Source organism: Cupressus sempervirens, chromosome 3, assembly GCF_028749045.1.
Source record: "Cupressus sempervirens isolate cs-2001-9-10 chromosome 3, ASM2874904v1, whole genome shotgun sequence".
NCBI lineage: Eukaryota > Viridiplantae > Streptophyta > Pinopsida > Cupressales > Cupressaceae > Cupressus > Cupressus sempervirens.
The window spans coordinates 795,114,976-795,127,858 of record NC_143120.1 but is presented as its reverse complement, the minus strand read 5'-3'; the positions used below and the strand labels follow the sequence as shown (position 1 = coordinate 795,127,858).

Below are 12,883 nucleotides of genomic sequence, written 5' to 3'. Positions count from 1 at the left end.
AACATATCCTTTTAATGGGTTGACTAGTATAACATAAATTTCTAGACCATTCAACCAATCATTTGTGTAGATTTTTATAAATTGATTAGCATGCACTAGACAATCAACTCCCTATTTGCATTTTTCAATGGGTGGAACTATTACAACACAATTTCTTAGACTATTTCCCCCTCTTCTCTCGTCCTTCTCACTCATGGATCACCTAGCAAAACACAAATGGCTAGCTTGTGTCATTCATGGTTGTCGTTTTCTTTCCTCCTTGATTCCATAGCATAACACACTTTGATAGTAGCTTATATCATGGAGTCTTATCTTTGACCACTTGTGATTGGGAGGCATTTTAATTGGTTTATTTATTTATTTTGATGCCCGGCCAGCCCTAGCTAGGTCAGCCCTTCTAGGTGATCTTTGGTGCCGAGAAAGAAAGGGATAACTCAGTCATTTCGACGCCAAATCAAATCATCTTTCCTTCTCTCTGTACTTTGCGAATTATAGATGCAGTAGTTTGGTCCGAATTCAATTGTGAATCGAAGCCTCAAATGGATTGTGAATTTGGTCATATTTTTCCACGATCTTTATTCCAGATAAGCAATGATTTTTTTTCTCCAAAATTTGCTACCAATGTATATACAATAGAGACAACAAGTATGCCTAGTTTGGCAATGAAATATCTATATCAAGGGCAACAAACTGACTCAATAGCTCAGTGATTCACTTTCTTAGAGGCAACCAATCCAGTTCGAGTTAGCAACAACACTTTCAGACCACATTTAGGAGCGATATCAAGGCTTGAGAAGGCTGCAATTTTGATCAACATAAAACCCGAATTTTCCCAAATTATAAGGTGATGAGCATTGAAGTTCTAGGCTGGTCATGCATTGGATATGTAATAGCCAACATAGAACCAAATTGCTAACTTCAATAAGGCTTGTAAATCATGATTAGAAATATACCAGCCCAAGAGAAATTCAATATGAATAAGAAGACTAGAAGATCTCTAGTAAAAAATAGCAATTTGAAAATGATGAATCTTAATTGAATAAGAAGATTAGAAGATCTAGAGTAAAAATTTTAATTTGAAAACAATGAAACTTAATTGAATAAGGGGATGAATAAGTTCAGTTGATGCGGAATCAGCTTAGAACTTGTTGAAGTTCCTAATTAGGGAAAGTAGAAGGCGTTTGCTCAACTCGAGTTGTGGGATTTTTAACTAAGTGGGAAAACGTTGAAATTCTGATGGAATTAGTTCACCAATTTTGAAATTAATTATTCTCCATGGCTTGCTAGTTGGAACTTTAAACTCAAGAGTTTAACGAATCATCTGTTGTGGCACATAGAAGAACGTTCAAAATTTGAGCTGGACGCTCAAAGAGGGCAAGTTAGAGGCTAAAATTTGAATTGTAGCATCCAAAAATATTATAGCCTTCCAACATTCAGCTGGAGTGATTTCAAATTTCTTGTAGGCTTGCGCATGGCGAAAGGAGTTGGTAGTGTAAAATCAAAACTCCATGCCAAGGAGGCGACAAGCCCATCAACTCATGATATCTTGGAGGATGAGCAAGCGCCTAAAGGAAAAGGGGTTAGAACAGTAGAGAACAATAGGGCATAGAGAATAACTCAGTTCAAGTTTGACATGCAACACATGATTCTCAAGTCAAGCTTCATATCAACGTGAGCCAATGTAGGAGTGACCAACCTTGGACTTTTTATATATGGATATGATAAAAAATAGATTATATGACAACAATCAATCTAAGGAGAAGAGGATTTCAAAAATGGTATTATATAGGCTGCTATCTTCCCACCTACACATCAGTGAGCTGAGCTCATGTAAGAGATGGTAAGGCATTAGAAGTGAACAACAAGGGAAGTCCGTAAACCAAAGGGGAATTTGTCAGTTACTCTTGCAATGGCATAATTATAGAGGCCTTCAACATTCCAGAACACAGAGTAGATATCTGAAAGACAAAGAAGGATGCCATGAAGGAATGTGAAAGCAAGACCAACTATTATGTGGGCCTCATCAACTAGGAACAATCATTAGGACATAAAATAACTCGTGCTTGGTTGTCCAAGTTAACAAGGGCTAATTTCAAAGAAGATTTAGGGGACTTTATATTAATGTTGAACCAGATTATTGGCAGCCCCTAGGCAGCACTCTACGAGACGTGGATGTGTTACTTCATTGATGTGATAGTTAATGGTAACAAGATGTTTGATTTGGGTTGGGTTGGATGATCAACAGTAACATGAAGGAGCAGTTAAGGACCGTGATATACACCAAATTCTTTTACACGACTTCTTGTTTGGTTTATATGATTGCATGGATATGTAGGTATCTTGGATTGGTATTTGGGAACATCTGGGAATCAGAAGGGAGAACATATGGTCTATGATTGCTACCCACAATTGCATCTACACAATAGGGATGGCTTTCAGATTGCCGATGATGCATTGGCCATGGACAATGTGAGGGTGTTGTAGAGGAAATTATTTAGTAGAAAGGTCCTAGTAAAGAATATCGATCATCGTTCATTTAATTCCGCAAATTCACTTACATCTTGTTGCCCTGCTATTTACCCTACACAAATTTCAAAATTATTAGTAAAAATAGGAAAATAACATCCGACTTTGAGCTTTAAAATGGCCAATATCTTATCAAAATTTGGGTGGTGTTGTGATTACAAAGGCTTTGGTTTATTTTTGGCTCTGTTGGGCATTTTGAATTTCCACAAGTGGAGTCCTGAGATAAAAGTAATGTGGGTTATAAGTTGAGGTGCTATTTTTCAATTGTCCAAAGTTGAGAAATTAAAATTTTGAAACTTTTTCTTAGAAGTTGAGAGTTGTTTGGGATTGAGTTTTGTTTAACATACCAAAAGTGGGTTAGTAAAAAGTGTTTACTTGGTGGTCAGCACCTCCTTCGGGGTTTGCAACATGGCTTAACTGCCTCTCGTGGATCTGGGTAAGTTTGGTGTTTGTGACATTTATTGATAGCTCGAGATTTTGGCGCAATGACAAACATACCAACAATTGGTATCAGAGCCTTGGGTCACGGGTTCGAAACTCGGGAGGTCTCCTTCATTCCGTCGGTGCGAAACCCTCGGTGCTGAGGGGGAGATTGTTGACTTGGTGGTCAGCACCTCCTTTGGGGTTCGTGACATGGCTTAACCACCTCTCATGGATTTGGGTAAGTCTGGTGCTTGTGACGTCCGTTGATAGCTCAAGATTTTGGCGCAACGACAAACATACCAACAAAAAGGTTAAAAGCTTAACTAAAAGGCGAAGGCCATAACTAAATGAGGTTAATGATTAAGGGTTGGGAGTTTTCATTGCGGAAAGGAAAAAGCTAAAAGCTTGGAAGGTTAAGAGTCAACATCCCAACTCCTACTCTTTTTGGTCAACATCCCAACCTTTTCCAAAACCTTAACCTTTGAAACAACGTTAAGAATTTAGAACTTTGCCCCAATCTTAACCTTTTACAAGTTAGAAAGTTAGAATTCCGACTTTTCCCAAATTGTAGCCCCAATTCTAAATTTTCAACTTTGTAATAGGTTTGATAACTACCTAGTGGAAAATTTTAAGAAATTGGAATGACAGTTACAAAAATTTGTGAGAGGAACAAATGGTTAATAGGCTCATTCAAGAACATATGTAGGGCACACCATTTTGATGGGATTTCTCAAACCAATCAGTTGTGACAAGAGATGTTTTCAGGAGATTCATGAAGTAGAGTTGTCAAGAATGCCATTGTCATGTAAAATGCTGAAGTTGAAATTTGCACAACAGAGATGAACATGCAATTGTAATATGTGGATTTGTGATTTGATAACAAGGACAATACATTGCAAAAACAAATTTCTAAATTCTTGCCACTATCCTCCATACTTGCAGGCAAAAATGAGATATTTAATTCAATGTGCAAAGGTTACTGTGGATTTTCACAACAAGAACACTACTTTCTTGATAAAATGTACCCAATTTTTTTATCAAGCTGCACAAAGGAGTTCTCTGATCCACCTAACAAGAAGGTTGGATATATGTTTATATTCTTTGTTGAAATTATTATGATGGACAAAAATGTTCCACAAAAATATGGTTGATTAATATTCTCATTAGAGTCACCAATAGGGAGCTTACTTTGCATTAATATAATGTTTGAGAAGAGTGTGCATGGAAAATGGAGAATTCCATTGGATGAAAACTTTTGGTGAAGGGGAAAACTATTGAGGATTTTCGTTAGATTTGGCACCAAGTACGGAATTGTCTTTGAAGTTGTATATCTTTAAAGAAATAACATGAATGCGTTTAGTTGTATGTCCTAGATGTGTTCATCATTTATTATTGCTTACCTCTCGTGTGTTGAGTTGGCAATTTTTTTATGTAGTAGTGCAATCATATATTCTTTCTCATTTGTGTCATTGATGTGACAAGATGCACTCATTTCTTGGTATCTTGATGTGAGTGCTTTAGAATAGTAAATCCTTTCATATCTCGAGGTGTGCTATCCTTCTTGCTCATAATTTCATTTCACACTTGAATCCCTTTTCAATTTGTTATGTTTCTGGAATCCTATTCGGTATCTGTATGTCTACCATTGGGGTTTCCATTGTTCATCTTGTTTAGTTTTGCCTTTTCTCCTTTATGTCCTTTTAGGTTAAAAGTACACTAAAATACAAAAACACCCATCATATGAGGGAGCTGCCCCTCTCAAACACAGAGGAAGATTGTAATGTGATAGTGATCACTTGCAATCTATCTAACCGTTAGCACGATTGTCACTGTTCGCATGGCAAATAGGGTCAATTTTAGAGGTGATTTTACATTGATAAATCTGTTTACCAACAGTTCCAAATACTAGGAAGTACAGTTTGGCCAAAGAAACTTCCTAGGTTTCCAACTGATAAGCTAGTATTAATGGAGGTGACTAGGCAATTGTTGGCATATGATAGAATCCTAGAGAACAAGCAAAAGTCGGGGATTGTGTTTCCACTTAGTGTTGGGAGTGAGAGTTCCTCATCCCTTAAAGTAGTAGAGGCAACAAAGGGAGAGTTCAAATTCTATTTTTTGGGGTTATACCATGGGAGAGCGCACTTTGACCCTATTCATCAAATCAAAAGAGTGTGCAAAGTTGAGTACATGCACATATTTTGGACCATTGGGGCAATGCTAGTGATGATACCGAGATAAGAAGAAGGGCGTTTTCTAGGGTGTCAGTTGAAGTGATAAGGACAACTAGGTGGATACAAATTCCAGATCAAATTGAAGATGATATGTAGTATCTCTATCTAGATTAGGAGAGGGAAAAAATGGAGGGCATCTCATCCATCAATTAGAATGATAAGAGCGAAGATAAATTGGATTCACTTATGATAATGGTTAGAACATTCACTACGAAATGGTTGCTAGAACAAGAAGCCTGCCCACAAGCACTAGGGCTCCCACTAACTTATGAGCTCATGACGGACATGGTTGAACCCAAGAATTAATCATCGAGGCCACCATTGGAAAAAAGTATAAGTTTTGAAAGGTCAACACAATGAGAGTGGTGGTGGTAGGCCTATGTAGGCCAAGGAGAAGAAGAGGAAGGAAGTTGTCAATCAAGTGACACAACCTAAGAAGCAACCAGCTGAATATTTAACTTAAAGGAAAATAGTAGAGGAGGAAGCCCTCATTCTAGTCACCAATGAATTAGAGGCAAGCAAGAGTTCTAGTTATGTACTGTCAGATCATGATGGGCATGAAGTTGACTCACCCCCTTAGCATCATATGTAGCAAGAAGAAGAGGGGAACAAGATCATTGATGTTGAGTCTTCATCACAGGATGATGAGAATCAACCACAAGACGTTGAAGCAAATCTTGTAGTGGATCAATAGGTTCAAGGGAAAAACCATGAAGATAAAGGGGTTGAGGATGAGCTCAAAGTGATCACAACACTCCCTTGGTTACGGAGTAGAATGACAAAGTCAACTATAGTTGAACAACCCATAGAAAATGCATAGTAGCTAGTTAGAAGAGGAGAAGTTGTTATGAGCGAGGCCCCAACTAGGAAGTTCTATCATGTCACAAAGGATGCCTTAGGAAATTAATTGCACTGGTAGTAATCCTAAAGGTTAATTGGGCAAGGGGAGAGATTGAGTTGGATGAGTATGAGCTAGGATGAATCACTAAGAAACAAAAAGTTGAGGGGGCACATGGGACTATCCAAGCTCTAGATGAAAGAATACAAAAGGAAATAGCAAAGAAGAGGTATATGGCTGAGGCCATGAACTTGAGGAATGACTTCGATAGATTATGAACCTAATACCACATGCTGATCCAAACTTTATTCCTCCAATGCCTAGTTCTCGTGCATCTATGGAAGGATTAGAGGGAGTTGGACCTATGCGGCAAGAAGCAAGGAGATGGGTGACATTGATAAACAAAGATGCAAGCATAGTTCTCAAGAGGTTCATCAAGACATTCAATATTGTTCACTCCCTTCATGAATGAGCTAATAGGCTATTGAGACAGTGCATAGACTACTCATTACGGTAGGAGGAGGTTCTCTTCCATTTGCTGGCACTAATGGAGATTCCATTTCACACATTGAAAAAGAATTAAGTGGTATAGGAAGGACACAAAGTTGATTTTGTTGCTTGGCATTAGGCTGTGACTTATAGATGTGATGTACTTAAGCAAGTTGAGTCTTGCTGCCTTGTTATGAGGGGTGATTTTGAAGATTAAGAATGAGATACTTGGTTATGTGGATCTTTGTTGCACCTAAAGATGGACATTACATAAAGGCTACATGTGGAAAGACTTCAAGAAAGGGTAAATGAGATTTGGACTTGAGTTTGAGCAATTGGAGGCAACGACTAAGCTTAGGAGCTTCTTGACTTTATGTAATGCACCTAATTGGAAGAAATTATGTTCTTATACAGGTGAGGTGAGCTATTACAAGTATAGGCTTAGATGCATGCCAAGTGTCTCTATGGAAATTCTTGGCAAGATTGTGTTCATAATTAATTGAATGTGTAAAAGGGGATGATGATGGGAAGGACAATTTACGAGTTGATGAGATGTCATAAGCCCACCCGGTCTTGAATTTTCTCATTGGTTGGTTAATAAATACCTTTATTTGATTGGCCCATTTGGCACCAAGGAATATAGTACCATGTGCCTTATTTTTTGGTTGGCCCATGGTGCTTTTGAATTTTCCTATTAGTCCACAAGATTGTGGCTTTATCTACATGTGCTCTCTTCTCACTAGTCCAAGTGTTAATTATCCTTATTCAGTTATTACGGCTTTGAATTTTCTCATTGGTCCATAAAATGAATGGTACTTAATTGTAATTAGGTGGACATTCAATATTTGTAGCATGTGGTTATTGAAACCCTAATTAGGGCTTATGCAAATCAATCTAGGTTGGAGATTTTGATTTAATCTTGGCCATTCATATACTTTTGCCCTCTATGTAAAGGATTGCTCACTTCATCTGTAAACTCATGTTGGAGAATTGTTGCAAAAATAATGCTACATTTGCTCTACTTATCATTGTGTTTTGCATGGTGATAGCTATGATCAAGTTTGTGTTATTGCATGTTTACCTTCATCCTCATTTAGAATACATTTCATTTCGAAGTTGATTTTCATTTTCAGGTTGTGGAGATAAAGTAGAGTTTGTTTCAAGTAGTTGGTTGAATGGAAGTAGTTGTGGATGTTCACTTGCATTACTCGAACAAATTTGGGCCACTAGCTATTACAAAGTAATTGGAAAATATTTGCTTGACATTAACAATGTTCAAGAGATCAATTTATACAAGAGATTGAACGATGTTTCCTTAAGAAACAATCATAAAGAATAGAAACATTCTATTCTAGAAACAAAAAACTAAATATTAGAAATATTCTAATATTTACAGAAGATTGCAATATATAACTAAGAAACAATCGTAAAGAATAGAAACATTCTATTCTAAAAACATATTCTAATATTTACAAAAGATTACAATAGATAACCATTGGATACTAAACAACGATAATAGAAACTATCTATTATCGTAATACCCTCCCTTAATGGTTAATCTATCTAGAGCACAAAGCTGTCAAAAAGCGTAAAAGGTAGATTCAGTCTGCTCAAGGTGCTTTGTGAAGATAAAGTAGAGTTTGTTTCAAGTAGTTAGTTGAATAGAAGTAGCTGTGGATGTTCACTTGCATTGCTCGAGCAAATTTGGGCCACTAGCTATTACGAAGTAATTGGAAAGTATTTGCTTGATATTAGCAGTGATCAAGAGATCAATTTATACAAGAGATTGAACGATGTTTCCTTAAGAAACAATCAAAGAATAGAAACATTCTATTCTAGAAACAAAAAACTAAATATTAGAACATTTTAATATTTACAAAAGATTACAATAGATAACCATTAGATACTAAACAAAGATAATAGAAACTCTCTATTATCGTAATACCCTCCCTTAATGGTTAATCTATCTAGAGCACGAAGCTGTCAAAAAGCGTAAATGGTAGATTCAATTTGCTCAAGGTGCTCTGCACTGTTCGTTGTGGGTTGCGAACCAAATTGCTTAGATAGGATAGCTAAGTGCTTTTGACATTCAACCTTCATGTGCTCAAACTTGTCGCAATAGTTGCATTGAATGTTTTTCTTCCGAGAGCCTTTTGAATTTGGAGCAGAGGATGTCTGCTGATGGTACTTTGGATAATGCGCCAAAACTTTGTAGATGAGCATAGTGCTTCAAAACAAACCGCAAAAAACCATGATTTTTGAGGTGAAAACCAATCAAAACCCAACATAATTTTTGAGGTGAAAAATCAATCAAAACCTGACATGATTTTTGAGGTGAAAAAACAATCAAAACCTGACAATACAAAGCTTGTTTTTTTGGAAAAATGGTAAAGAATAGAAACATTCTATTCTATTCGTGATGATTGATAAAATAAACCTATGCTAGACTTCTGAGTTTTAGGCCCTACTGTGGGTATGATATTGAAGAGTTGGGAGGTCTTAGACAATGAACAATCAAGGTTTAATCGTAAATCTTATTGAATGATTGGATATGATAAGCTAATTTTTCTGGTTCTGATTTATGAAATGCCTAGTTGAGTCTAAGCGTACAAGTATTTAAGCTAAATGTACTCAAAGCAATTGCAAGATGTATGACACTAATTAAAATGCACTATCAAGTCTGCAATATCTGTAATTCGTCTGACAACAGGTCTGCTTATTCTGAAGCTCAAACTTTTAAGGTCATCCCTAACTTTATAAATCCTGAAGTAGATGTTCTGATTTGGCATGAAAATACGACAGACAATAAAGCATGATGGCTGTTTTTGATTTTGTTGATGTTTTTTTTGAGTTTTTACCCTTTCAAACTTGGGATTTTATGGTTGGCAAACACAAACTTGAACTTGAGCGCTGTGACTTAGTTTACAAGTTCATTTTGGTGGGACTCCATATTGTGTTCATGTGTAGAACATCATATTGAAAGGCATAGGGATGATACTCTGGGTGGAGAGCAGTGGCTAAGTGAGACATATACAAATGTTCATGTTCAACCATCACATGTTCATTAAAAGAGTATTCTTTAGTATTTGCAGAAGGAATTCCTCAAACCTATAGAAACTAGATATGCTAGCTATTGTATTTTTGAGGAGAATCCCTTGCTTTCTTTAAGACTATATTTTTAGTATATGCAGTTCCTCAGAATCATAGAAGCTAGATATGCTAGCTATTTTACTTTGGTGGAGAGGATGCTTGAGGTTTAGGCTCCTTTATAGTTAATGGTGGATAATCTAGTGTGAGGTAGATGGCTAGGTGTGAATTGAACTAAAGGACAGAATGCAAAACAAAGGTTATTAATGATGGTTGGGTTATGCTGCAAAATCATTGTCCATATGTTTTAAAACTCTAGATTTGGGAAATATGTAGGGTCTCTAGTAGTTTATTTAGCAGTCCAAACAAAAAATATATTGATTTATTAAAATTTAAGGATAAATAATGTAAATTTTTTATTTGAAAAATTGTGAGAAATCTTTGATTGCTAGATATTCTATCTGGGTTTCTGATAAATTCATTCTATTTGATGTTGCATAATTACACAAATGTTTCTTATTAAGTTCATGTTCCTGCTTTTCTCTGTAAGCAGAGAATGCTGGCTCAAATCTGACTGTAGAGGCATTGGAAAAAATGATGGAGGATCCGACAGTACAGAAAATGGTTTATCCGTAAGGGACTTACTTGAGGTCTTTTAATTTTTGTTTAATCAATAACGAGTAGGGCTTAAGTAGTACTGCTAACATGTTTACTACTCTTTGGATTCTTTTCTTCACTGTGCTTTTGTGTGCAGTTTTTAATTTTTGAGATTGCACATTTTTTCAAAACCACTGGCGGGATGTTTTCTGCGAAGACTATATTGCCATTTCTTTTAATGGCGATTATGATAATATGTGTCTTTTGCTGAAATGTTTTATGCTGAAATGTTTTAGATCTAATATTTTTGGTGCAACTAATACTGTTGCAGGTATTTGCCCCCAGAAATGCAGAACCCTGATACTTTTAAATGTAAGTTGTTACATGATGCTTTATTAATCTTGTTTGTAATGAAAATGTGTTAGAAGCCTGGCTGAAATATTTACTGATATGTAGAGTTATTCTGATGGAATAACGTAAGTGTTGAATGATGTGTTTAATTTTAAGTTTGCAAAGGCTTTAATGAGCATTTATAATTACATTTTAATAATCTGATGAGTTTGATATTTTCCTACAGGGATGATGCAGAATCCACAATATCGTGAACAACTTGAGGAAATGCTGTAATTTATCCATTTGCCCTTCGAGTTTTTTAAAATGAATGTCTGGGTGGAAACATTCTTATACTTTGTTGAAAATTCACTTACATTGTCATTTTCTGTAGAAATCTTGGTAATTCTGTGATTTTCTGTTTTTATCAATCTACAACCTGTCATAGAGAATTGCAGTAAATATTGACAGTGTATTGTGTAACACCCCGCTAGGGGACCCGAGAGGACAACATAATTAACTAAGGTAAAGGTGCACATTTTTTGAAAAAAAGAATGCTTCTATCATTACCCTATGCCTTTTCAAGATACAAGAGTCTTAACTAAGATAAACAATTAACTTATCAATTACAGTTGCTTAGAACATTAACTCATCAATGATTCGTTACATTAAACGTAAGCATGTTTCCCAAACATGATTCAGATAGCAAGGTCCTCTTAAGTTGCTTGGCGTCGCTAACATCAATGCATACATATACGACTATTGCAATTAGGACACCAAGAAATGTAAGAATAAGGTTATAATATGAATGAACTCATCTAAATATAGCATTCAGATAACATAAGGACACATGGTCAAATCAAGGTCATACATCTTTATCCACTTCTTTCATTACATCATAACTAATTAGAAAGACATGTTATCATCTACCAATCACCAACAAACACAGAACGACATTTACATATGTATTTTACATCTCTTTAAGGGGATTGCAATACAAAATCAGTACATCAATAGGATGATATAGTCACGATGCATCAACACATAGCTTTATAATAAAATACAATGAATCATAGAAATCATCTAGCTGCATGAACAAAATACTGTAGAGAAGAAGATGTAAGTTATCCCAGCTATCAATCACACTCAGGAAAAATATTTGATTGGTAAAAGATTTTCCACCCAACCACGTGGAACCCTAAGGCTCATTCCCTCAAGCTAGTAGATAACACAAGGCCCCACACACACAAATAGCACAGGTAAGACAACAAGGAAACGTGAAATCCATGGAGTAATGTAGGAATCCGCTAGGGTATACAACAAGATAACATAAGATATCACAAAGGAACATTCTATACCAGAGATGAATCTAAAATAGATAGGAGAGAATCCTGGGACACATATTGAAGGGTGTCCACATAGCTTCCACTCTCTTAGGTTATCTTGATAGTCTCTCTGGACTTGATGCCCAGGTGGAGTGTGGAACTAACAACTTTTTATGAGGACAAGGTGTTGTTTTGCTAGATCAACATTCTAGGGGCAATCAAGCCTTCTCAAACCCATCCTTATCTATACATATACTTAAGGTTGTGTTCAAGGCAAGTGTCTTTTTTGTGTGTCCCACTTGATTAAAACTCCACCATGAGTTACCCTGGAGTGACCACTTTGGGCCTCAACCCCATTGGGAGCTATGCTCGTAGGGAATTCTTCTATGCTTTAAATTGAAGATCAAAGAATGAAGCAAGAAAATAATCTCAATGGAACCTCATAAAGTCCTCAAAATCAAAGAAGCCATATAAGAAGAGCTTGGAGCAAAAACTCATAATCATCAAGAGGATCCTCGTTTTGCTAGATCAACATTCTAGGGGCAATGAGGCCTTCTCGAACTTGGCCTTATCTATACATATACTTAAGGTTGTGTTCAAGGCAAGTGTCTTTTTTGTGTGTGTCCCACTTGATTAAAACTCCACCATGGGTTTGCTTGGAGCAACCACTTTGGGCCTCAACCCCATTGCGAGCCATGCTCCTAGGGAATCCTTCTATGCTTTAAATTGAAGATCAAAGAATGAACCAAGAAAATAATCTCAATGGAACCTTATAAAGTCCTCAAAATCAAAGAAGCCAAATAAGCAGAGTTTGGAGCATAAACTCATAATCATTAAGAGGATCCACAATGTCAACATAACAAAGAGGATATCAAAATCATATAAACATCATAATGAGAACCGCGTAGGAACTCTCCAGGGTCCAAAACATAGCCATAATTCTAGATACCATATAGGTCATGTATAAGTCCTCTTTTGGATACATTACAACAAGATTGGATACATAAGACTCTATGATCCATCAAATGCACAACTAG

The 12,883-nt window shown here is 36.3% G+C and overlaps 1 protein-coding gene across 1 annotated transcript in view; it reads left to right on the top strand.

The window, feature by feature from the left end:
* Nucleotides 1-12,883, top strand: part of TIC40 (hydroxyproline-rich glycoprotein family protein) — a 156,197-nt gene that overhangs the window by 84,370 nt on the left and 58,944 nt on the right. Inside the window, exons 8-10 of the mRNA XM_089821947.1 lie at nt 10,148-10,226; nt 10,523-10,563; nt 10,769-10,814. Coding sequence (XP_089678073.1) covers nt 10,148-10,226; nt 10,523-10,563; nt 10,769-10,814 — 166 coding nt within the window. The remainder of the gene's footprint in view (nt 1-10,147; nt 10,227-10,522; nt 10,564-10,768; nt 10,815-12,883) is intronic.